Below are 27,402 nucleotides of genomic sequence, written 5' to 3'. Positions count from 1 at the left end.
AATGAGCTTGTTCCTTGGTAGAGGCTGCAGACCACCTAAGGCTCCCTGTCCTTAGACCCTTCTCTTGTTGATCTGTTTTTCACTGTTCTGATTGTCCCTTAGATTCTGTTTCATCCTTGCTTTGTACAGCCCATTGGATCCAGGGCATTAAACATGGTAGGGATGGTAATGGTGGGAAGGAGCATGGGCTTTGGAGACCAGTCTCTGCGTCTTCTTCACTGCATTGCAGTTTCTTCATATCTAGAGATGTAATGAGCATATCAACCATGTCGGGTTGCTGCAGGGACTGAGTGAAATTAGCCATGTGGACTGCCAGTTGGCTTCCTTCCTTCCTTTCTTTCTTTCTTCTTTCCCCTTCTAAACAGTTCAGTTGGACATTGGAGCATCAGAGCAACATTCAGCAAGGGGAGAAGCGTGACCTCACCTTTACTCTATGCAATTTGAACAGCAGAAAGACTTTCCAACTCTGCCTGTAGTTTCTCGGTTTACCACTTGTCCTCAAACCTGCCTTTAGAGGAGCTCTGTGGAAGTTCTTTCTGTTGCTTGGGTTGCCCAGTGTCCTCTAATCCCACAGGGCTGACAGGAGAACTGGAGGGCCCTCACCTTATTACCAATTGCTCCATTTTCCTAAAGCAACTGTGAAGATCACATCTCTTTCCCCTCACACAGAACCTGGCATCCAGAAGAACAAATTTAAAATAAACCTTGAACAAATGACTTGGATGTTATTCCACTTTGGCATTTGATAATCACCCAGTCTCTTGGACTGTGAAATAAGGAGCTTTGGGGTGTTACATTTTTCCTGTTTCAGGAGCCTCATGAACCCTTCTCTTCCTCCCTGTGTTTAAATCTCCTTTCATGGTCTCAGTTTCTACCAGAGCACCTAGCTCAAAAGCACAACAGCATCTTGCCGTCTCCCATTTCCTCACTACATAGCCACAACATCTCTTAGTCTTCTTTCCAAAATATTGCACTTTTTATCTTTTTATTCCTACAACAGCTGCTTCCACCCTTGATCTTTGCAACCTTTGATTTGAGCTGCAGTTAATGGTCTCCTGCACTTTCTCTCTGCCTCCAATTTTTCCCATCCCTAGCTCTTTCCCTCCTATGGCAGTCAGAATTACTTTTGTGAAGCCCAAGTCTCCCAGGCTGGCATGTTAAGAGTCTCTGACATGAGACAGATCTGGGTGCAAATCTCACCTGCTTCAGGGCAAACCACTGTCACTCCTCGAAGACTCAGTTCTTTCTGTCTCAGAATCATTACAGTCCTTGCATCGTGGGATGGTTAGGAGGGTTCAATAAAGCAAGGCACATAGAGTGCTCACCCGGCGCAGGGAGCAGGGCAGATGAGGCTAGACACCTGAGGAATTAGCAGGAAGCACGTTTATTTGCTGCAGTGATCCAGAGCTTCTTTCGCTTAAAAAGTTCTCTGGACCTCCTGTCTGGAAATTCTTTAAACTTTATGCTGGGTGAGGAGGTTACCTGTCAGTGGGTGGGTACATAACAGTTACTTTTTATCCCATGTTTGTAGGCTAGACAGAGGTTTCACAAGTCTTTACCACAGAAAACAGAAGTAACAATTTTTGTACATCATGAAGTCTGGGGGCAAATTAACTTTTGCCAGACAGAGCAACTTAGCCCTTACAGAAAACAGGAAGTTTCAAACCACATTGAGTTCTTTGCAGAAATTTTTGCCGATAGTGTCTTAATAAGAACAGTTATGGCGAGGGTCTCTAGAGAAGCTTAATTATGACTCTTTGGTGAGTCCCTGGCACTTAGAGAGCTCAGTAAATGACAGCTGTTGATAAAAACTGCGGCAGGAACCTGCTGTGGCACCTCATTAGCAGCAGTACAAACGGAAACTCCAGGACCCATCTCTGCCTCTCTTTTCCCATCTGTCTCCCACCCACAGTTGGCCCTGGGCTGTGGTTCCCTTAACTCAACCTCTTTCCTGCATATCCAGACTCAACTCCAAAGTCATGTGGCAGAGTTGTCACCTCTGCAGGTCACAGCCTGATGCTCATGTGCAGGACAGGTCTTGACTTCCGCTACCTTCTGTTAGTCTCCCTGAACTTCTCCCCTCTCTGCTTTCTAGGACAGGGACCATGGCTTATTTGCTTCTGCATTCCCTGCAGGATCCAGTGCAGTGCCTAGCATAGAGTAGATGTTTCCTGAAGACTTGAACTAAATTAATGATGATGGGAAATAGTCAGTGATGTTTGGGGCCTGCTTTCTTCAATGTCCCAGCAAGCCAATGACATACCTTGTCTGATACTGCCTATTAATGTGCATCATTAAGTGGACCCAGAGAAGGGAAATACAGCCTCCTTCACCCACTTCCTTGTTACTCTCTATAACAGTAGGAAAGAACAGAAAGAAAAATAAAGACTTCTCTTTCTCCCTCTGTATGTGCTCATGTGTGTATGGGTATGGTGTGTGTGTGTGTGTGTGTGTGTCTTTATGTATGTGATGCTGGGTGCATAGTGTCATTTCTTAGAAGTGACTATTCTGAATTCTGATACTATGTGCTCCTTTCTTGATATCAAGTTGTCCCTTGTTTATGAAATTATGGAGGCAGTAGCCAATAGATGTTGGCATATTTTTTTTCTTTCTAAAATATTCTTACCTGGCAAAAGAAAAAATGTAAAACAATAATTGGAATACAAAAAGCAGCAAAGTGATAACTTTTTTATAAAGAATGGTAAAAATCATTCTTTAAAACACCAAGCAGGCAAGGAAAGATGTTTCAGAGTACAGTATGTAAGGAGAGGCAGCTAAGCCACCCTCACCAAGAGTGTGCCCACCTCCAGCCAGGAAACAGGCCCGTAGGGCAAAAGGGCAGTGCTTGAGGAGGGACCCGCAGCCTTGCTCCCAGAGGCTGTGTGAACTCTGACATTGCTGCTTCATTCAACTCTCTCAAGAGCCCCTTATGCTAGAGAGTGCTAGGTCCATTTCCCAGTGGAGGCTCAGAACGGTTGTTATTTGCACAAAGTCACATAGTGTAACTTGAATTTCCCAGGCTTCCCAGACCTGTATGTGCAAACGAGAAGGTGACATCAACATCAGTCCCCAGTAGAAAACCTCAAGACCATAACACCAACCTCCACCATCTCCCTCCATTAGTTTGGGGAGTCTCGGGGAGGGTTCTGCCATGAGTTTATGAGTAGCAGTCTTGTAGGTGCCGCTCAAGGCCCTCACTAATGTCTGGGGATGGCATAGCCCCCAGCTGCTGTTCGGTCACTGTGGGAACAGGACCTTGCTGGGTACCTTCTTATAGAGGGGCTCCAGATTTGCAAGATCAGTGCCAATTTATGACTTTGATGGGCCCCGGGCATTTTTACTTTTGCTTTTTTCCATTAAAAAATAATTAGGGTCCGGCGTGGTGGCATACACCTGTAATCCCAGCAGCTTGGGAGGCTGAGGCAGGAGGATCACAAGTTCAGAACCAGCCTCAGCAATGGAGAGGCGCTAAGCAACTCAGTGAAACCCTGTCTCTAAATAAAATACAAAATAGGACTGAAGATGTGGCTCAGTGGTTGAGTGCCCCTGAGTTGAATCCCTGATACCCCAAAAAATTAAAAATGAATTTTTAAAAAAAGTAGGAAATCACATTTTATAACTGTGTTCATTTAAATATTAATATACTAATATTATATATTAAAACATACTTCTGGGCCAAAGATTTCATTTTTTCTCATGATTTTAAAAGAAAGCATTTTCATGGGTGCCTAAGGAATCCCATGGGTGACTACTGAGCTCTTTGAAAGACCCTGAAGTGTCAGCCCCTGGCCACTGCCCTTCTGTTTCTTGATTGACCCATGAACACCTGCATAGCCTGCTTGCTTCTGTGTCTCTCGGAAACCTGTTGTCAATGTCCCTTCACCTTCAGCCACTCATGCCATTTTTGTCCTGTTATAGGTATCAGAATAGTCCCCGAAGTAGAGCTAGGAAAATCTCTCTTCTACCCAGACACCTGTACATATTGCTTAATCCACAAAGCTTTTTGTCTCATCTCATATCAAGACTTACATCAAGAAACAAATAGATACCTGAAGTAAGAGGCACAGCCCCCACTCATAACATATGACCTGCATTGACTGTGTTCGCCCAGCTGAGACACAATCACAGGTATGCACATGCTCAAGGGCACACCTGGGCAGGTCCACCCTCTTTAACTCCAAAGTGACCTCTTTCTGTTAAGCCAGGCATCCAATGATTAGAACATGCCCCATCTTCTGGGAAGGAGCATCCCCATTTATTACAGCTCAAAATGAGTTTGCATTTCTCCATCCAGCACAAAAGCTTTGACGAGAATGATGACACAGGAAATTTCAAGAGAATTTGCAAGGATTGCTAATAAGGACTGCACGTCTAGTGTCTGAATGAAAATATTTTCTTCTTTAAAACTCTCCAGGCTCAGAATCTCCCCCTGGCCGTGCTTTGTGTCCTGCATATCTTTGGCAATCAGTTTATGAGGAAAAGTAAATGGAGTAAGAATTTGTCTATAGCAGCATGTTTTTTAGAAAGAGAAAGCCTCTGGGGGCAAGACAGAGAGATTTCTAAGGATAAAGTTTGGAGGTCATGAGACAAACAGTAAAGATGTCTTCTTCTGCCCTTAAGTCCCCAAGAGACTTTAGGATATTTATAACATGGTCCTGACTTGGTCTTCTTTCTTGGTCCATTGCAACCATGCAAAGCTAATCAACTGTATTAAAGGTCAGCTTTGGTCCTACTGTCAGTTATAAGGCTGGATGCATGAGTCCTCATAAGCCTGACACTTGTTTTGCTCCCTCATTGATAATTGATTGAGGAAACTGTTCCAAGCTGAGAGGGGTCAGAGTCTTTGGCCTGCCTGTCCCTCTGAAGAGGTGGTTCTGTTGTGTGCTTTCCTATCACCTCTGTACTCTGAGTGTGGGCTTTTTGTTCAACTCATGTAATGGATTTGATGTTCTCCATGGGGTTGTGACAGACTAAACCCTAGAAGTGAATACCCGGGCTCTCAGAAGTGATGCCCGTCATCAGGGGATCATAAGTGTGGATGGATCAGAATAAACACTTCCTGTGGTGAATCAGCAGCCCAAAAAGTGCATGCCTTACCTGTGCTAAGGCATGATGGCATACAATTGGCAGTTTGAAAGAAAACCGTGCATATATCTGGCACATAATAAAAGTGTTGTTTAGTGCATGTTTCTTTGATCACTTGAAGGTTGGATTTTGTTTTGTGGATTTACCAGCCATTTCAATTCCATTGTTTCTGGTTCCCTGGGTCACAGTGTCTCTGAGGTCAGCCTCCTGTTCTGTCAGTTGATTTTTTTCACATTTTCACCTCTCCCTTATTTGGTCCCATGAAACTCACATCTGATCCATCCTGTAATTAATATCTGGAATAGCATCAACTCCCATAATGGAGCATGTTCTTGGGCTCTCAAATCGTGCTTTGTGACATTCAGCTCATTGCTGTAGGGCTGTAAGTAATAGAAACAGAAAAGATCCCTTAGCTTTTCATTTCTCCTGCAGCAGAGCTCCCTGCCAGCTACCTCTGCATCTCCACCGGCTTTTTATCTGAACAAAACCCTGCCCATTGCTAAATATAGTTTTTGTAACATAGTTGTAGAAGGTGCTTTCAATTTTTAACTCTAGCAAGGAACGTTTGCATAACAAGCAAAGTTAGCCATGTATTAAATCTGGTCTCTTTCACTGGGCCAATGACACTAAGGATCAGGGAAATTAGGTGACCTGCTCCTGTCATACAAGCAATGAAATCCCAGTTATCTCAGCTTCCAGTAGGTGCACCGTTGGCCCTGAGTCCCAGGTCTGAGCAAACAGACCACTCCTATGTATGAACAAGAGACACTTGGTTCCTAGGAACTGCGTGTAGATTCTGGTTTGCCTTTCTCAGTGGAGGTTAAATTAGGACACCAAGCAACAGAAAGCTGTCTTTCAGCTTTCATATGATTTTAAATTTTTAGTCACTTTTCTCAGCTGGAGGCCACTTCCCTTATGAAATAATCCAGACCACAAATCCTCCAAGTGAAAGTGGGGTGCTCCACACACACCAGCTACCAGAAACTCCTCACTGTGACTTAGTGGCAAATGCAAGTGGCTTAGAGGACAAGGACAGTGTGTCAACATGTCAAGGGACTGGGATAGGACCAAAGGCAGGCTATAGGCAAAGGTTTCATCCTCCATGTTCCCTGTTCCATCCTGGGGCCCGAAGCACAGCCAGCAAACCACAGGTCCTCAGTAACATGTGCAGAATGGGTCGGGGGAATCTGCAGAGAACTGGGAAATGTGTAGCTCACAGAAGGCATTCTTGTCCAAAAAAAGGCATGCTTCTGTGCAATATTTAACTTCCAGCTTGCATGTCTTACAAAGTGCTCTTTATGGACAGAATGAGACAATCACTTCCGGGCAATATTGATACCCAAACTACCCTTTGATACCATAGTTTCATTTGAAGTTAGGATGCAGATCACTCTATTCAAATGCCTTTTAGGTGCTTCCCATTTATAACCTTGGCCTTTAATGTCCCTGGATTATTTAGAAATGTATGTACATTCTCACACTGTCCATTATACTATGATGGTTAAACCTTTTTTTTTTTTTCTGAACCTCTTAGTCATGTGTCTTCCTTTCCAATAGATATATAAAGGCACTTTGTCTACCAAACAGGTGCAAACTTTCTAAATACATGTCTTATTTAGTAAGAATAGAGTAACAAATCTGTTTCCACACATACAATGCTGACTTTTCTAAAATGGACTTAAGCAAACAGTGATGGCTAATTCATGCCAAAATCATTTTAAAACCCAATTCATCTCCAGAATCTGCCACATCAAGTTATAGGGTCCTGGGTAGAGGAGATTTCCTCTGCAGGTTTTTCCCAAGGTGAATCGTTGGCCCTGGCTGTTTCCTTGGACACTGTCCTTATTCTGGTGGGTCTTCATGGTCTTCCCCCAATTACATTCCCCTGACACCCCAGATGCAAATTTTGTGGTATGTAGCAAAGCCCCTTGAACCAAAAGGAACACAGCTGTCAGGTCAGACATCTGTGGTGGAGCAGGCAGATTAGAGAAAAGGCCTCTGGGCACCTGTGCCCTCACCCAGGGGTGGGAGACCACGTGCACCCATGTGGAAGACCAGAGGCAGCTTCTAGCTGTGAACCCAGACACGAACTCATCACTTAACCCTTCCAATCTCCCACAAAGTGGAAGAGCTCTCAGAACCACCCCCCCCCCCCAGTGACGTAAAATACACGGTAGAATTCACCCAGAGAAACAAAATTTCCAAACATCAAGCTATAGGTATTAAATACCTATAAATATTATTATTAATATTTGGGACAGGATGTATGGGTCATATAGCCCACCAAATCATGACCGTTCCTAGCTTTCTTGAAACGCTTTGCTGTTGAAACAGTATTTGACCCCTAATTTACAAACCGTGTGATGAGGTAAACAAAACTGTTTACCGATGAAAACCCTGACTTCCAAGCACGACTGAGCACAGGGTGCTGCATATCAGGATGCTGTGCATTCTGAGGAACTCAAAGATGCAGACGAGTCTTCATGGTTGAAATGCCTCTGCTCCACTAATGACCTGAGCCTGGATCGGGGTGGATCGTGATTTTGAGCCTTGAATGTAAAGGCTGTCAGTCAGGAATATGTTTAGACACAAATAACAGGAAACCCGGACAATGGTGGCTTCAACAGAGAGGGAATTCTTTTCTTATTTATTTATTTATTTATTTTTCATGTAACAAGATATTCAGAGGCTGGTGGTAGCTTCCGGTGGTTCAGCTAATCCATCAGCTCTTTTTGTCTTTCTGCTCCAGCTTACTCTGCCCTGGGAATTTATCCTCCCTCTTATTGGCACATGAGCTGCTTATCTATCTTCAAAGCAGAAACAAGCTGAGGTAGTGGGGTCAGATGCATCTATTCCCCTGGTGAGGAAAACAAAAGGGGGGTTTCCTAGAAGCCCCCTCAGTGGGTTTCCCCTTCAGGCTTAGTGGTCAGAACTATGTCACATGATTTCTGCAAGGGAGGCTGGAAAGCGGAGGGTTGTTTTCCTGTCTGCCTCTGTGGTAGAGGAAAGCTAGGGGGAATAGGCTTGAAACAGGTATGTAAATTAGCAGAAGTGCCTCCCCAGAGGTTGCAGTGAAACCCTTTGCCAGTACTTCAGCTGACTCAGTATGCCCATGCTCTTTTCCAGTACTCCATTCATCTCAGTATAGATGACAGTGAATTCCAAAAATGGAACTTGGCCAAGTTCCCATAACTGGGAAAGTTAGAGCCCAACCTGGAGTCCAGGTCTCCCGACTCCTAGTCCAGAAAGCTGCCCTCAGTTCCACACTATGGATGTGGTTTAACGTTCTCATCCAGCAAATGAGGTAATGGATGTTAAACTGTCAGCAGTGGACAGAGACAGGCAGCTTCTACTTGTACCTTCCTTCCTTCCTCCCTCCCTCAGAATCTGCAGTAATTCATTGTGAATCACAGAAGCTAGGCCAAGTCATATCCTCCCTCCCCTAAGTTCCCTTCTGCCATGGCGATATTTTATCTTCTCATCCTTTTGGCACATTGATGTGTGTGTGTTATTACAGAATCAATCTCATGATGAGTGCCACGAAATGTAGATTTCTGTGTCATTGTTAATGTGCTGTTCTTGTCTTCTGTCCCCTTCTGTTATTGGACCAAACAGAAGTATTCTGCTGTTTCTCTCTGCAACATCTCCACAGAAGTCCTGAAAGTCATCAATGCCACAGAGGAGTTGATAGCAGAGTCTTCAGGGCCCTGGGAGTTCCCACCAGTCCCTTCTGACAGAGAAAAGGGGACGTTTCCTCTTGGGACAGACCAAGTGAGACTGGATGAGCAGCTGACTTCCCTGGAAGAAAACGTAAGAGGGTGTGGGTGTGCCCAGTCTAGGGTGAAGCTGGTGACGTTGTAGCTCATCACAGAGTACAGGAAACACATACCACCAGCATCATGACGTTCTCAGGAAGTAGCTTAGACAGGGTTTCCGGAAGCAGATCCTGAGATGAAGATTTGATGCAAGTGACTAGCAGGGAAATTCTCCCAGAAGAGGCTGGCAGAAGAACCATGAAGAGAAGGTAAAGGGACGAAGCCAAGCGAGGGTGTGATCTTAGACCAAGAGTAGCTTCAGCCTGATTCTGCACCGGAGCGCTGAAGTGTGACACATCTCAGAGTTGTCCTGATCTAAGGCAAAGGGACTGGTGCTCCCTACTGCCAGCAGACATGTTGGTCTCTGCAGGCGAAATGTTTCCAAAGAAAGTCTTTTGGAAGGACTTGAAATGTTGGTAACAAAGGCACATTGAAGCTTGGGGACAGGGAAATTATTTAAAAAATTATTCAGTAGCACATGTTAAAGTGCAGTGAGGAAGACTTTAATAAGGACAGTTGCAATAGGTATAGGGACGACCGCAACGGGGTCTTGCAGTGGGGAAGAGATTAGACCCAGCTCTGAACACAGCATGGGCAAGCAGGGATTTATAGCTCAGGAGCAGGGTGAGGTTCACTTGATTGAAAAGTTACTTAAAGGAAACCTCAGGCGTGGGAGTGATTCTAGCTAAACCGGCGGGATTCTTGCTAAAGACAGGCCAGGGAAGATCAGACCTACGTGGGAGGTGGAGGAGGAGGAACCTAATTAGATATTGAGATCAGATCCCAAGATAGGGGATTCTGGCTAAATTAAGCAGAATTCTTTTGCTAAAACTGGATTTTATAAAGAAGTACACAAATAGAAGGAGGTTCAGGGCCTGGTTAAAGTTTCAACAAGCAGAAAATCTTGGTCAAGGGAATACGTGGAGAATACGAGGTCCGAGGGGATCCAGGTGGAATACTGGCAGTGCCACTTTGGGGACTGAGGGTGGCTGCCAGAAGAACCCCAGTCACTACACCCACTCTGCTTCCCCAATGGAAGACATCAGTGAGGGAACCTATCCCGTATGTTTCCAATCAGTCGCCTAAGCCTTCAGGTACCATTAGAGGCTGCCACTCCACTTCAGAGTTGCCCAAGTACTCTGAGAACTAAGTAAGGCCCTGCTGCACTACCTGCACCACTACCTCCTGACCGAAAACAGACCCCAGACTCTGCTGTCGCTCCCTCTCCCACATCCCTACCCTTTGCTCAGCCTACCTGGCTCATCAAGAGGAAAATACCTAAGTAAAATACCAAGGATGTTTAAAATTATCTTTCTTCTTTGAAAAGAAAATATTTAGCACAAAGCTTGGCTCAAAATAAATACCCCCAAAATGCTAGAGATTCATATTTCACAGGCATGTCACGAACCAACTTCTGAAATAGCCTGTTAAACCAGGTGTGGTGGCATACACCTGTGATCCCAGCATGTCAGGAGGCTGAGGCAGGAGGGTCACAAGTTGAAGACCAGCCTCAACAGCTCAGTAAAACCCTCAGCAACTTAGTGAGACCCTGCTGCAAAATTTTAAAAAAACATAATAACGACTAGAGATAGAGCTCAGTAGTAGAGCTCCCCTGGGTTCAATCCCTAGTACCAAATATAAATAAAGTATATGTATATTTATATGTACATGTATATAGTATATAGTTATATATATAATTTATTATATATAATTTGTAAATTTTATCATTTATTTTATCTGTATATTAATATATATTCATACACACATCATATATATAAATAAATATATGTATATCCTATACATATATATATATATAAATATCCCATTAAACTATACAAAGGAATGAGTTGTTAAAAGTCATTCCAACCTTCATAACAGATGCCCTTTCTCTCATCCTAGGACAACTGCACATTTCCTGCATTCAAGAAAAAGACACTTGAGAGAGAAAGGCAGTGAAATAAGTCCCATTGGTGATTATGCTTTGCCAAAAAAAAAAAAAAAAACCACGTTCACTGCAGTGTCGGCAGAGGGGCGGGAGTGTCCCCTGCCGCCTTCATCCTGTTCGTTCTTGGTCTTCTAAGGACCCTCTGCAGGCTCTGGGCCTTCGGTGGTGCCAGCTCCTCCACTGCCTACAGGAGAGTCAGGGACACTGGGGACAGGTGTGACCTACCAGGCTTCTGCAAGGGACAGTGGGGTTGAAGGGGGAGGTGCAGATCCATCTACCAGGAATGGATTTTCCTACCCTCTACTTGTGAGGAAAGAAAGAAGGAAAAATCCTTGCATCTTAAGTATCCACAATTAATCCTGAGTATTTCAATACCTATCTGATGATGAGACTCTTCCAATACTCTAGACCACAGGTGACACGGGGAGACCTGCACATTGGCCAGTCGGGCCACAGTCGCTGTCACCAAGGGTGTGCTCTTCCCACACAACTGCTTCAGACCCAGACAGGTGATTCATCTTTCCAGACCAGCCGAGTCAGCCCTGCCTTTGGCGCATGAGCTGAATGCTCTTATCAGAAATCAGGAACTGTTAGTGTAAGGAATTTCCACGGAACCACGCCCGACACGGGAAGTCACATAAGGGACTTTATTAAGCAAGCAGTGTCTCCCTGCAGGGTAAGAGAGAAAATGAGAGGAAGAGAAAGGAAAAGAAAGGGTGCGCGGTAGAGAGAGTGGAAAGCCAGGAGGATAGAGAAAAGTGTAGGGCAGCCAGAAGAATGGAAAAAAATGGCGGGGAAGCTACAGTAAAACAGTTGAATTCGGTGGGCTAACACGGGACCAATATCAGAGAAGGATACTTGCAAGCTGACTGATGAACCAATAGCTAGCCAGGATGTTCACAGATTGACAAGTGGTTGGGAGGGGGCAAAATGGCTGTACCTGGTGGGCGGGGCAGCAGCTTTACACATTACAGTTAGTATAGGCACTTTTGGTTAAAGTTGAAATAACAACAAATCAAAACGACTCAAGGTGAAAAATGCCAGTATTCATTTCACTTTAGATGACGAGAAACTCATCCCTTTGGATTCCCATAAAACTTAAGTATTTATCTGTCTGACTACATCCCTCACTTTCTATCCTTTCTCTTTTTTCCCTTCCTTTTTTAATTTAATTTGGTCAATTTGTCGACTTTTTCCTTTCTGGCCACTCATCTAACTCCCACTAGACCAGCACTATTGACACATTGGGTTAAATAATTGTTTCGTGGCGATGTGTCCTGCTCATTGTAGGACATTTGACAGCATACCTGGTCTCTGTCACTAGCTGCCAGTAACAACACTCTTCTACTTGAGACAATCAAAAGGTCTCCAAGCATTGTCAAACATCAGGGGACTGGAGAGGGGCCAAAATCACCCCCAGATTGGGAGCCACATACACAAATTCCTGCAGAACAAGATCCACTATCTTTCACATTCGTAGCCCCATCCTCAGTCCAAAATCTGACACAGCAAATGTTTATCTGATGTATGATTGTATCAGATGAAAGAAGCCCTTAAAAAATAAAAAAGAAAGAAAGAAAGAAAGAAATGTTTTACTTCAGATATGCAGTAAATATGTTCTTTAAATGTGTCCGCAAAATAGTCCTTTTAGTGCCTATGGTCCTTAGGCTCCCAGAATAATTGATAAGGTTAAAGTAAAGATAGGTTCTTCAGGAAAGTACTGCTTTTTCTTTTTTTTTCTTTTTTACAAAGTAGGACAGCCAACGCACCATACCTATGACATCCCAATTTAAATGACAATGGTCAGTTTTCACAGCACACTTAAAGCCTGGCCTGTACTGTTTTCTTTTCATAAGATTCTTTTATTGTACACTATGTTTTGGAGGGATTCATTAACATTTTCAATTCAAAACGCATTCAAGAGGGCAGAAGCCCAAGATGGGTCATGTGGCCCAAGGCTAGGTTTGCTATTACTGCTCCCCCGCAACTCTAGCACCTTCCAAACCGTTCCTGCTCCCTGTTAAAGGCCTCAGACTCTTCCTCCTCCTTCCCCCTCCTCCTCCTCCTGTTCCCCCATCCTCCAGGTTTTCAAATCTACCTCCGAAGAAACACCATCTAGGTTCCTTTGAATTCCAAGGGTGTTTGAGTCAGAGAAGCGATTGACTTTTCCTTCCTCTCTTTAATTCACCAGATCACAGAGCCCTGAGCACGTTGCTCAGCTGGGCTGTCTCCAGGTTGGAATTGAGTGGCGCAGCTGGAGGAGGCCAGGGCTGGTTCTTAAACTGGACTCTGGTTGCGGCTGATTTAATTAAATCCTGGCTTTTGTCAGTCTGTGCTGTAAAGAGCTCGCCTTCATTCCTTAGCTCCATCTACCTGCTGGGGAACCAGGGACTGTCAGAAATAGAAATAGCCACACTATTGTCTCCTGAACCTCGGCCACCAGGACTTGAGTGCCAGGACTCAGATGAAAGAGAACATTTGGTTGAGAATAGTCACCTTTGCAAAGTGCGTCTGAGGCTTTCAGAGCTGCTTAAGATAGAGAAATACCACATTCATATATGCAACCTACAAATTTTCATAACTGCTGTTACTTAGAGGGGGGATGGGAGTTTTAGATCCTGGAGCCTTCAGCTCTGACTCCTCTCACCTGCCACCTGGTGTTATGTGTGAAATTCCCTCTTGTCTCCCCCAAAGACGACAATGACCCCAGCTAATCCTAGCCTGGCAATATATACATGGGGGCTCAGCTCCTTGGGCAGAATGCCTGGGTCTCTCTCTTTCCTGTCATTTTAAATTCCTGCTGCGAAGAGGAATTGCACCTGCTGGGGTCTGGCTGGGAGAGGAGTGTTTCAAGAAGTGAGGTGGGGAGAGGGACAGAATGCCATTGGGTCAGAGGGCAGGAGTAGGAGAGAGCTGGATTACTTCCCAGGCTGTGTCACCAGAGCCTAGGAGACCTGGAGCTGGAAGAGGAGAGGCCCTAGAAGACACTCTAACCATGGGGATGGGCTTCCACCAGAACCTTGATACCCACCCAGGGAGAGAGCAGGGGAAGAAATGTTCTTAACTTCCTCCTACTCCTACCTTTACTCTCCTGCAGGTGCCTGCCATTGGTCAAGGCCATCCCAGCCCGCCAGGGAGCCTGGTGATAAAGTTCACATAAGTCAATCAAACCGGGAACAAAACAGGACCCAGAAGGGTAGAAACAGACCTAGGAGATCAGCAGAGAATGAGAACGACATTCTGAGCTCTGGTGTGAATAGTACAGCTGCCACCTTATAGATTTACACAGGGCTACAAATGGGAGAGATGAGTCAGCTCCCTCTCCCTCCTGCCGGCATCTGAGGACCAGCCTCATTTTCATCTTTGCTGTACGACACAGGCAACTTGGTGTAACCCAGCCACAGGGGCAATGGAGGGCAGTCCCAATGTCCTTTTAGCTCTGGCCCATATTGCCCGTGCAATAGTGGCAGCAGGTGCAGTAGAACTGTCCCATGGGAGCCCAGCTCCACCACCAAGTCCAAGACCCAACAGTTGGTGGTCCTTCTCAAGCTCTTGTACAACACTGACGGCAGCAGAGAGGATATAGACCAGAACTCGTGTGGGTGGTCATGGTTACTCAGATGGTTCTCTGCCCTCAGAGAACAAGAAAAGAAATACTATCAGTTACTATCTTATCTTTGTTCCCTAAAGTGTATTTCAGGGAAACCAAGCCCAACAAGATACTCTAGGGCCAAGTAAGTTTGGGAAATTTGCATACTCCTGCGGGGAAAATTGAGATACATATTAACCTGTAAGTCCTACAGTAAAGAAATCTGGTTAGTGCCCTTTAACCTCAGGCATTTTACTATGAAGTCCTTCCTTAATGATTTCATACCCTTAATCATTTTGAGAAAGGCTTCTTGAACTAGGAACCAGCTAGTGGGGGTCATAAGCACCAGTAGCTAGAAATTGGAGAGGATAAAGGTTACTCAGATAAGATAACCATAGTGCTCAACAAATATGGACCTTAACTAAGCAAGCAATTGCAGGCGAGCATTCATCTGGTTGCTAGAATAACATTTTCATGTGCTTTCCATTTATCTCATGGCATGTAACTTCTGTTTTTTTCAAACCAGGAACAGAGCCAATATCACACCCATCTAGAACCGCAATAACTCTAGTATGCTTATACTAAAATTTAAAATTTAGAACATAACACCATTCCAAATAAGATGAGCAATCACAGCATCATAGGGCAGGGAGAGTAAAGGCACAGGATCTGGTATCAGCCTTTTTGGGCTCGCTTCCAGTTTCCACCTTTTCCCAGAGGTGAGACCTGGCAAAGTCTCTGAGTTGTCCTAAGATATAAGATGCTCTCATGTTTAGCAGTGATTGTCATGGTCCCTACCCCAAGGATTGCCATGAGCATTAAATAAGAGAAGTCATATAAAATCCTTGGCTCATTCCTGACCCAAGAATTTCCTGTCATCTTTCTCATCCCCACCATGACAGCCCTCATCACCATCATGCCATCCTTCAGCCACCACCATTGCTCTGGCTGGAAGTTCCTGTTTGGCTGGTGTCTGTGACAGACCACTCCATGTCCCCTTCCTCCTCATGCCAGGAAAGCAGGTTTTTAAGGAGCACAAAGTAAAGATGAACATTCTGGCCTTACTGAGGACTTGGAGCTATTTCATATTGTTTTGCCTTGGAAGAAAGAAAAAAAAAAAAAAACAAGCCATAGCAGATGACCATGTTGAAAATGTGGACAGCCTTCGATGGGTTCAGTCGTATGGCATGATGATAATTGAATTTTGCCTGTTTCTGGTAAAATGAGGGTTCCAAGACCAAAGTTACATCAAATTATGTTTATCCCTTGCTACACTTAAATTATTCGTTTCATTTAAATAATTCCATAGTTTGCTTGATGGTAACAAACTAAGTTTATGTTTTAAAGTATGTTATTAAAATAAATTTACCTTTGTATGCAGATGAAGAAAAGTATTTTTAAAGTATAATAAAAATCGCCCTGGCTTTCTCTGTTCTCCTCGCTCTCTCTCTCTCTCCCCATCTCTCCCCATCTCTCCTCCCCTACCTCTCTTCCTCCTTCCTCCCCTCTCTCCCTCTTTCTCTCCTCTCCCACCTCCCGGGCCCCTCTTGTCCCCCCCACCCCACCTTAATTTTTTTCTTCTCTTTTCAAGGGACATTTTTTTTTACTTTAGGAGATATGTTTTTTGAAGAATTTCTCCACTCTACCCTTGAAATAGTCTTTTCATTTGACAAAGAACAATGGCTATATTAAACTGGAAAGATCCTTTAGAAACAGAACTTCTCTAATACACGGTGTATGATAAAGAAATACAAAACAAAGGGCAAACTGAAATGTGGGGATGGGTCACAGCAGACGTTTAATTCATGGCTCCCTGGTGATTGTCCGATCATCTGATGTTGGTCCATTGTGTCTGTCACTGCAGGAAGTTCCTACAACCCAGGTAAGCACACCTGGTAATGAGATGCAGTCAATTTCACTTTCAACCAACCTCCACCTGTCTCTGCTCCACTTTGAAGTGTTTTGTAAAATTGCCCATTTTAACACAGATGAGAGAATCATGCCAAGGAACTGACAGAATAGGAACATCTCAGGGTTCTTTGCCCCCTTGCGGATACTTAGTCATCGCTGGATGCATGACTCCTGTGCATAAGCACTTGGCTCGTCCTCAGCTCTGTCATATTTTTAACTGGAGTTACAGGAACTGTTGAAGTCCCAACCATGCACTTCAGATAGACTCTAAATTGCAGTGATCATGTTGAGAACTTCGTATACATCCGTTACACCTCCAGAACTTCTCCTGAAGTTATTTTCCTTCTTTAGATACATCTTGTTCTACCTTCTGTTTGCCCACTTTCAATTTACTACCTGCTTTGCTCATTTTCAATAGCTCCCCAGAATTATCCCAATTAACAAAGAGATTCCACATTTCTCTTTAATATCATATTTTTTCTAAGAAATAAGTTTTACCTACTCTGCCTTGTAGATTCATTCTCATTTCCTTAATCTGTTTCAAATAAGAAGATCATTAGTTAGGCTCAAAATTTGTAATTATTTTCAGTCAGTTTTACCCCTTTCATGCTTTCTAGGTTTTTCTCAATTACTAAATGCCAACCAAAACTTCTCTTTTTAATTCCTGGGATTGAACCTAGAGGCACTTAACCACTTAACCACATACCCAGCCTGTTTTTTTAATTTTTTATTTTAAGACAGGTTCTCACTAAATTGCTCCAGGCCCTGTTAAGTTGCTGAGGCTGACTTTGAACTTGGAATCTGCCTCCCAAGATGCTGGGATTACAGGTGTACACCACCACACCTGACCAACCCAAACTTTTACTGAGAAAAATCCCATCACACGTTTTTCTCATGATATCGGTTTTTATAGGTCACTGGACAAATTCATACTTTACATAGCTCATTCTATGTATTTTGTTCTGTTTTATCAAAAATCTACTTACAAATTGCTTTTCCTTGCAGGAAAGTTGGAGGGGACAGGAGGTGTGATTGACAGTAAGGGTGGCAAGATCCTATGCTACCACTTACATGTGACAATGTTTGTAAATGGAGGTTCCCATCTCTTTCCTCCAGTATTGAGCCCAGTTCTCTCTCGCTTCCTTGAATCACTGGGGTCCCCTGGAGGAGTCCCACCAGAACCAGCTCTGCAGACCTGAGTTCAAAGGTCATGCTTTCTCTCTAGGTATACCTGGCAGCTGGCACTGTGTATGGGCTGGAGGGCCAGCTGAGTGAGCTGGAAGATGCTGCGCGCTGCATCCACAGTGGCACCAATGAAACGGAGCTGGAGGATCTGGAGGACCAGGTGGCGGCTGCTGCAGCCCAGGTCCACCATGCTGAACTCCAGGTGAGAATTCTCCTTTCTGTTCAGAGTGGATCTGCAAGGTGAAAGTCCTTCCTGATGGAGGATTCCAGCAAATTCTCCTTTTTAAAGTACCGCTCTCTTCTCTCCCGAATTATGACCATGTTGATTCATCAGCTTTCCTTTAAAATCTTAGGCTAGTTTCCTCTTGACAACTTACCTGACCCAAACCTGGGTCTCCTTTCTTTGGAGATTCCCATTTCATTCCAAGGCGCCTACCACACCAAAGCCAGTTTTCCCCATCATAGACTAAAAGCTCCATGAGGACAAGACTATAGCTAACTCACTTAACCTAGCAACTCCAGTGCCAAGCATGACACCAGACACATGGTAAAAATGGGATGAGTAAATGAATAAAATCAGAAAGGTAGATTTCAGGAGAAGTGGGCAGGATTTAGATAGGGCTGTTTCAGAATTGATCCCAGTAATCTCTAGAACTTTGCAAAGATGCCCTTTGGCAGTTTTTGTGGATATCCACTTGACCTTTGAAAGTGGATCAGAACTGATCATGGATTGAACAACTAATCCTCAGACTGGAGTCTGTGGACATGCTCTTAGGAGCCCATGTCAGGGTTTTGGCGTCGTTATTGTTTGGTTGATTCTTGTTTTGGTGTTTGGGTTTTCATTCAGAGGAGCCCGTATGCTGCTCAGGTTTCAGAAACACTGGCCTCTACAACATAACTTCAGTACACACCCCTGGTTCAAAATATTTCTATACCTTGTATCTTAAAACTGCATCTTTGGTAGCATTGTGGTCAATAGACACCAACTCAGTATTTGGAAGAAGCTGCTCCTCTGAGTACTGGCTTTTATCTTCTGGACACAGAGTCCTACCTTGAGCTCTTTGCTTTGGCTCCCAGGAATCTCAGAACTGAGTTGGTCATACCCTTCCAGCAAGTGTATGGCTCATTGAGCATACAGTCTTAAGATAAGATACAACAAAATCAGCCCTCAGTAGTTTCCTTTCTTCTCTCTATGTCTTCTGGACCAAAACTTGGTCATTTTAGTGCTTCTTATTCCAGAACTTGACAGTTAGCAAACCAAGGGCAAACAGAGTGCTTTCCAATTGCACTTGTCTCTGAGGACCCTCTGAGAAAGGCCCTTCATCAAAATTGATTCCAGGGAAGAACGTGAGCATCAAAATCACATCAGTTGCAAATGACTGATAAAATTTTAACCTGGGAATTTTCTCAGAGACTTGTGCAATTCATTGGTCTATAAACCAAAGGAATGCAACTCTCAACGTGCAATTTGAGGAATTAAATAGGAAGGCATCTGGGAACCAGGGAGGGGCAGAGTTGCACAGTGGATCCTTCTGGAAGTTGGCTAGTGGGCAGCTTAACTTGGATTCTTTCCCAGCTGCCACAGACTTGGCCTTCACATACCTGTTCCTCTTTGTGCGATTAAGTCTGTCCACTTTGGGTAAAGGTAAGGGAAGCAGCTCCCATATTAACTGACTCTTCAAGCTTCATCTGCACACCTCCTATAGTACCTTATCCCCACAGACCCTATCCAAAGATGCCCTCAGCAAATGACAACAGAAGTGGGATTTGTCTTGAGCAGCACAAAATTGTAGCAGGATCGGGAGGGTGATGCAATCTGGGAGTGGACCACACATGCATTGACTGGTGGCCAGCCTCTGGTTACTTACCTGATACCCCAGCAACACCCAGGCAACACCATCTCAGCAAAAGGTCTGTGGTTCCCACCTCTCCCCTCCACTCTGTGGTGTGCCATTGGGTACATCAGTTAATCCTTTGAGCCACAGTCTCTTCATCTGTAAAAATAACAAGAGAACAGTCCCTACTTTCTAGGATTATTTTGAAGCATGACTGAGTTCATGTATTTAAGCACTTATCATAGCGCAGGTAGGGTCCCTTCTTCAACCCAGAGGAAGGTGGGATCAGGGCTCTTCCTGGGCACTGAGTGAGCTCTTGCTCTTTATATCTGCCTTCAGATTCTTAGAAAGAAATCTGAGCTCACTGAACTTCCCACGTTGCAAATGAGAAGGGTGATTCCCAGACAGGGGAGGGAATGTCTCAAGGCCACTTGGCCCCTGAATGAAAGAGATGGTTTTGAACTGGGAGCTGCTGCTGGGTCTTGCCTCTAAACCCTCATGCGGTAGTTTTGGATTCATGGAATCATGGATGAAGAAAGCAAGATCTTTATGTTGTACTTGCCCTTTAAAGTTCAAATATTGCCTCCTGTTGAATCTGTATAAGTATTTTTTGTTTCTGTAACAAAATAACTGAGGCAGCTAGGTACAGTGGCACACACCTATAATCCCAGTGGCCTGGGAGACGGGAAGATCAAAGAGTTCAAAGCCAGCCTCAGCAATGGCGAGGTGCTAAGCAACTCAGTGAGACCCTGTCTCTAAATAAAATACAAAATAGGGCTGGATATGTGGCTCAGTAGTTGAGTACCCCTGAGTTCAATCCACGATACCAAATATAAAAAAATAACTGATGCAGAGTGCTTTTTTACAGAAGTTTATTTAACTCACAGTTTTGAAGACTGAAAATCCAAGAACGAGTAGCCCCATCTGTTTGGCCTCTGGTGAGGGCCTCATGGCAGATGGCATCGCAATGGCAGGAACACAGATGCGACAGAGATCAAAGGGCGCAATGGTTTAGATCCGGTTTAAATGAGTCCCCCAGGGGTTCATGTGTTGGAAGATTCATTTGTTTGCTCTAAAGTCAGAGCATTTTTTGTGCACATGTATGAATATGTAACAATTAATCCCACTATTATTGTATAAATATAATGTACCAAGTTTTTTAAAAAATTTAAAGACTCACACTTTTCACAAACATGATCCCTGGAGTGGCAACAGGGAAAGAGACGAGGCCTCGTGGGAGCTCCTTAGATCACTGAGGTGCTGCCCACAGAAGGAATTAAAGTCATCCTCATGGGATCCCTGAGTCAGTTCCCTTCAGAGGATGGTTGTGAACAGAGCAGGCCTGGCTCCACCCAGCTCTCTCTGGCTTCCTGTCTTGAGATTGACATATTTCTCCTATACATGCTTCCATTGTTAGGACACCATTTGATATCTACCGTGAGGTGACACAACCAAGAGGCCCTCACCAGGGTGAGCTGATTCTAGTGCCCCGCCTTTGGATCTCTAAAACTGCGAGCTAAATAAACCTCTTCTCCTTATAAAGCTAGCCTATTCCAGGGATTTTGTGATAATAATGAAAATAGGTTAATATACATGGTGAAACAGGAAGCGGGACTCAGGATTGCTTTTTTTCTAAAAATTCACTTGTGAAAACTAATTGGGGGTCCTATAAAAACTGTATTGGGGGGCGGGAGGGAGTCAAGAATGGAGGGAGGAGGAACTGTATAGAGGGAAAAGAGGGGTGGGAGGGGTCGGGGGGGAAATAACAGAATGAATCAGACACCATTACCCTAGGTAAATGTGTGATTACACAAATGGTACACCTCTACTTCATGTACAACCAGAGAAACAAGTTGTACCCCATTTGTTTACAATAAAAAAGGGGTAATTACATAAAATTTTACCTACTCTGTCATACTATGTGCAAGTCATTTACCTATTGAAAATGATAATTTTATTACATAAAATAATGTAATATGTAACAAAATTCATAATAAAATTATATTTTAGTATTTAAAAATAACTTTAAAATTAAATATTAGGTTGTTTATGTCACTATGGATTAAAAAAAAAAAAAAACTGTATCAGTACTTTCCAAGAAGCACCCCAGTGACCTAACCACCTTTCATTAGGTCCCACCTCTTAAAGCCTCCACCGCCACCTCCACACCACCACACTGAGGACCAAGACTCCAGTATGTGAAACTTCTGGGGACACACTCAAACTATATCCAAACCATAACAGAAGCCTTCCTTGACCATTCCTCCCCACCCCATGCTCAGCTCGGTGGTCCTAGGCTAGCTCTCCCCTAGTGATCTGGCTTCCATTTATCCCTAGGCGTACTCTGACAGAGTTGGTAACACACTCTAGAGCTACCAACCTAGAAATTTAAATTCCTAAAGAAAAACTGGTATTTTATCTTCTCACTTCTCAACCCTAAAGAGAAAAATGCTTGGTAGAGTTAAACGGATGAATGAGCATGCATCCAAGCAGATGTGTTCTTTATAAACTCCTAACACGTTCAGCAGATTTCTTCTGTACCTTCTCTCCACTGATCCTATCTTTCTGTTGCCTGAAGATTTCTGATATCGAGAGCCGGATTTCAGCCCTGACCATTGCAGGCTTAAACATAGCACCGTGTGTGCGCCTCACGAGAAAACGGGATCAGAAGCAGAGGAACCAGGTGTGTTTGTCCCCCACCCCTGCTCCCTCTGGTGAAATGTTGCCTGATCTGGATAGTTGAAAAGATGAAATATCTTTGGCTTTACAAAGTTGTATTGATTGCAGTGTCGTGTTTGTAGGTACAAACCATAGACACGTCAAGGCAGCAGAGGAGGAAACTACCTGCTCCACCCGTGAGAGGTAAACTTAGATCGGAACCACTAAGCCACCCAAGAACTCAGCCTGAATTGTTTACTTTGAGTAGCTCAGAGATCTGAGTTTGAGGACCAGATCCCATGGGGACGTCTCACCCAATGTGTCTTCTAGATCCGTCTTTGCTTCTGGTCACCCCAGAAGCAAACACTGGGACAAGGATAGGAGCACAAGTTTATTTGGGGGGTGGTTCCAAGGAATCACTGGTGGAAAAGAGGGGAAAAATAATTCAGGGAAAGAAAAGATATTAAGCCAATACAGGTTAATGAGTAGATCATTCCTTTGAGCAAATGAAGCTAAATTCTCCAGGGGACATCTGGAAGACAGTGTTGAGTAGGAAGATGGTGTATTTGACTTTCAACTCTCATCCATCATGGGTGAGAGGTGCTTCTGGATGCATGAACTTCCTGGTACTTGTGAATCTGCCAAGAGAGTGGTGGTGCTTGCAGTAGGATGCTGTTGGAATGTGCTGGAATGGTGACTGTTGGGAAGAAGTACACAGGACACCAAAAGCCTCCACCAGGGAATGCCAGTCAGATCACCTTGTGGCTGTTGTCCACAGTTTCCTTGGATTAGGGAGCCACATAATGGTGATACCAAACAAGAAATTCAGATTTATAATAGAGGAGTAGAAAGTCAGAAGATGTGCATTGGAACCTTGGTTTCACCTCTTGGCATTCAATAAACATTTATCAAATGTTTACTTTATATCCTATAAAATCCCCTATTTGGACAGTTTAAATTTATCACAGTTCCACAGTCCTTTAACTGAAACCCTCAGGTCTCTGTGTGCTCCATAATTGCTTGTGTACCAGAAAGGTCACATGACATCCAGGCAGCATCTGACAGTCAAACACAAACATCCTTACAGCAAAACGTGAGGCCATTCACACTCTTTGTACTGAACAAGAACCTTCAGTGGCCACATGAGAGTTCAGGTCAGTTTTTCAATCAGATGATTTTTGACTCCAAACATAAAATGTACAGATTTTACAGTTTTTTATATTTCAGGATTGCAAATAAGAATTTAGAGACTGTGCTGGTTTATCTCCAAGATATTTTTTCCCAGATAGCCACCAATGATACCTTGACTTATTTGACCTATCATGAAAAGAAACATGAAATAAAAAGAATCTAGTCAGTCCTTTGTAAGGAATGAAGTGCCAAGTCTAAGACAAAAAATCCGGGTCATTTGACCACCTCGACTTTCTTTCTTAATAATCAGTCCATCTTTTGGGTAATGCTTATTCCTTTTTGTTTTCTTTTAGCTGAAAAAATGGAGGCATCGTCAGTGACCATGAAAACATTTAATCGCAACTTTATCCTCCAAGGCTCCTCAACAAACGAGCCCAAAGAAAGGAGAAGCCCCTCCAAGGATTTGATGGTAAATGTCATTATCTCTGTCCTGATGCCCAACCTTTCACTCTTGGTGGTATCTCCATTCTATAGCTTTCCCTCTGGGCTCCCCTAACAGCCCAGGAAGCATCCTTTCTGCATATCCTCATGGCCTGTTGGTTTGAGGGGACAAGGGTCTAAGAGAGGGGAATAACATTCACCTGATGGTGGTCACCTCTTCAATATATCTCTCAATCCTATCTCCAGCTCCTTGTAGGAACCAGGTTTGATACAAGAGAAATAAAAATATGTGTCTAAGGTCTGGGTGAGGTGTAGGAGTGCTTATTCTGTTTTTTGATCCAGATTCACTCTTTCTTCAGTTTCTTAGAAGCCATTAATGCCATTTTTTCTTAAAAGAGTCAGCAGTGCCTCTAAATGGGGCAAAGGAGGAGACAGTAGATAATTTGAACTCTAGAGATCATCCAGAGGCCTAATGGATCAGTTGCTTAAAAACCAACATAAGCATCAGAATTTCAGCAGATGCTCAGTGCTGCTTAGGTAGGAGTGATGATCCAGCTAAGCTGCCTTGGTGACACCTATTGTGCTGAGGGCAGGTCATGTCTGAGAGGACAAGACTGAAAGCAGAGCAAACTTGCTCTGTTGCCCTCTGTGCATCACCCTATTCTTCCTCCCTCTTCCCCTCCACGCTCCATGGTCCGTCTCATGAGCATGGACCCCAGTGATGGCAGCATGGAGGACCCAGCCGTTCCAATGTGACCCCAGATGGCAAGGGAGCTGCTGGTCGCCCCTTCAGTGGTCAGCCAATACCCTGATGTTTCACCTTGCTCCTGCCCATTACTTCCAAGAGTTAAAAAGATGCTTTCTCATACTTAAAGGGCAGACCATGAGGATCAGGGAAGGAATAGGTTATAAGAAATATGGCTAATGAACTTTCATAGAGATAGAACATAGGCGGGTAGTTACTGGGAGCTGTGGAGGCGGAAAGAAGAAACTGCTTAAGGATAAGTGGTGATTTTGGAGTGATGCATATGTATTAAAACTGGACGAAGGTGACAGGCAGACAACCTTGCGAATATACCAAAGCCACTGGATTATTCTCTTGAAAATGGTTAGTTTTATGTTGTGTGGTTTTCATTTCAATGAATTATTTTTAGTAAAATAAAAATAAAGTAATACAAACATGTTAAAAATAAAGGGTACACAATATGTACTAAACCACACACAAAAAGAAAGAGCGGAAATATTACTTTGAAACAAAGTAGAATTCAAGACACGTATTCAGAGAAAAGGCGGAGAAAGGATGTTTGAATTGTGATAAAGTAGGAGACTTGTCTTGGTTCTGCACACAACAGAAACAGCACAATCTACTGCGTGATGGTTAGTGAGTTCAAAACTCTCTTATCAGTCCCCGTACACTAGAAATAAATACCAATTAGAGATCCAAATGGGTTGTTATTAAGCTTAAATGGAGAAGTTTATCTAACAGCCCACTTTACAGATCACATTTCTAAGCATCAATGGATCATTTATAAAAGTTGATTTCATACCAATTTACAAAGAAAACCTCAATGAATTCCAAAACGTAGAAAGTGTAAAACTATTTTCTGTGATCACAATGCCAAACACAATCAATTTGCCAAGTGCTTGGTGACAGTGTGCTCAATATGTCACCTCAGGAGCCGGCTCTGGAGTCTGCTGCCATGTATTAACGCCACAGAGTTCCACTGCCAGTGACCCACTGCCTCCGGCCATACACAACAGTGCCTTGACCCAACAGCCATCCAATTCCGTATGGATTTCCACCTGAGGAGAGAGCCTGGGGAGGCCACAGCATTCCACTGCGCAGGGCTTTCCTGATACCTCACCCAGAAAGCAGGCTCGGACTTCAGCATCGCCGTCTTGCCCACTGTCTGCCTTAGGCTCCCAGGAGAATCCAAGACAGAAAACCAAGACGCTGGCTTCCAACAGCAGAGCTCCACCTTCAAAAGATGCATCTTTTCCCGGTTTGCTTTGCTGCTGTGTATTGTCTAGACGATCTTTTTTGTTTTTAAATCCCTTTGATTCAACTAGAATTCTGTGTCAACAGTTTGTCCCATGGAAAATCACTGGAGGCGGGTGGAGGGCAGGGAGGTGGGGATTACCATTTAATTCCTCATCAACATAAGAAAATCCCTCACAGGCATCCTTGTCTTACAGATGCTAAGGGGAAACGTGAAAATGCCTCTCGTGGTGGTGAGCGTTTAGGGCGGTGTAACTTGGGGGTCTTACAATCATCACGGATGCAGGTCTCCCTTAGCTACCTCCTCCTAGCTCCCCACATTACCAGCTATTTCCATTGCTTTACAGCCACAGACCATAGAATGGAAGGCCCTGACTCATCCACACCATGCCAGGTCCATCCGATACAATGTCTCCCTACAAATTTGGGGTTCCTCATAGACTTACTGAGAGTGTCCTCACTCAGAAGGCAAGGCTGGGTAGAGGAAGACCACCTAATGGAAAAGCTCAGCTTTTTCTAAGGCACTGTCCAGAATCAACGTGAAGTAGTTGAGCAATTAGCGGCACCTAAATGAGTTTTGGGTGAATGAATTATTGCCAAACATAAGCACATAAGAAAACTTTTGTCCTCCAAAATTGGTTTCCTAATAAATATTCAGCTAAATAGCAAAATGACCTTAAGGATTATAAAAAAAGGGGGGGGGGGCGGGGACGGGGGAGTTAGGGAATAGCCTTAGAAAATTTACAAGTATGAAAAAAATCAAGAACAAACTGAATTTAATGGACACAAGAATAACACTAACTCCATGTTTATGGTCTGTTTGAACCTGACTCAACTGCATGAGTAATTAGAGTGTATTTATACAAGCAAATGGAATTGGAATTTCACTCAATTAATTGGGCATTACCAACATGTTTACGTGTTTTTAAGTGTTTGCTCCTCATTCATTATGGATCTAAGGAAGGAGGTAAGGGAATAGAGCGATTAGTGTTTATCACATGCCAGCTCTGAAGAAGGCAATATTCTCATTTTAATCTTCATTGCATCCTTATGCGGTAAGTATACCCATTTTCCAGATCTGATAACCAAGGCCAGGAAGATTAATTTGCCAGAACCACACCTATAAGCTAATTATGATTGGATGCCTCCCAAAGCCTGTGTTGTCTTCAGCCTCCCTGTTCTTTAGCTGCCATGTACATTTCCAGCCCCAAGTGGCTGCCGAGTTGTGTGTCCTGATCCACACCTGATGGGGTCTCTATATCTTCCAATACTACTCCTTGCTGATGCTGTGTATATGTTATCCAACAGAAACGACTCCTTTGAAATAAGTAAATCTTTGGCTTTTTGTTCTGTTGGTGTGAATCAAAGCAAAACAAACAAATTTCAAAAACACAACAAAAAAAAAACAATCTGACTTCCAAATAGAACGTTTTCTTTAAGAGGCATGAAAAGCAACTATTGTTGTGTTACAGTGTTAAACTATTTAGTTTTCCTTGACAAAAATGTGTACTGTGTAAGCCTTGCAAAAAAACAAAAACAAAACAAAACAAAAAGAAGCCTGCTCCACGGCATTTGAATTTTTATAAAGGTTTCCTTGTGCCAAATAAGTGCAAAGATTTAATTTACTATTAAAAACCATAAGCATATGTTATAGTTCCAGAAGAATTATTTTGTCATCAAGTGATTTTGATCTTTAGTGTCAATATTTATATTTAGATTAATTTTATAAATGAAAATATTTTAATGGTTTAAGAAAAATGAGGACAATAAGACAATATCTTTGATGACCTCTGAGATTTATGCTTGCC

The 27,402-nt window shown here is 43.6% G+C and overlaps 1 protein-coding gene across 5 annotated transcripts in view; it reads left to right on the top strand.

Annotated features, from left to right (window-relative positions):
* MYRIP (myosin VIIA and Rab interacting protein) overlaps positions 1-27,097 on the top strand; it is a 335,723-nt gene extending 308,626 nt beyond the window's left edge. For 4 of the 5 annotated variants that reach the window (XM_079114756.1, XM_079114757.1, XM_079114759.1 and 1 more), the window contains 6 exons: positions 8,701-8,895; positions 17,571-17,732; positions 21,944-22,048; positions 22,167-22,227; positions 23,508-23,623; positions 25,272-27,097. In XM_079114756.1, coding sequence (XP_078970882.1) covers positions 8,701-8,895; positions 17,571-17,732; positions 21,944-22,048; positions 22,167-22,227; positions 23,508-23,623; positions 25,272-25,304 — 672 coding nt within the window. In that variant the 3' untranslated portion in view covers positions 25,305-27,097. The remainder of the gene's footprint in view (positions 1-8,700; positions 8,896-17,570; positions 17,733-21,943; positions 22,049-22,166; positions 22,228-23,507; positions 23,624-25,271) is intronic. The other variant, XM_079114758.1, reaches the window with a different exon arrangement.
* The last annotated feature ends 305 nt before the right edge of the window (positions 27,098-27,402 follow it).

Source organism: Sciurus vulgaris (genome assembly GCF_902686455.1).
Source record: "Sciurus vulgaris genome assembly, chromosome: 16".
Taxonomy (NCBI): Eukaryota; Metazoa; Chordata; class Mammalia; order Rodentia; family Sciuridae; genus Sciurus; species Sciurus vulgaris.
The sequence above is the reverse complement of the archived record's forward strand: the minus strand, read 5'-3'. Positions and strand labels throughout refer to the sequence as shown.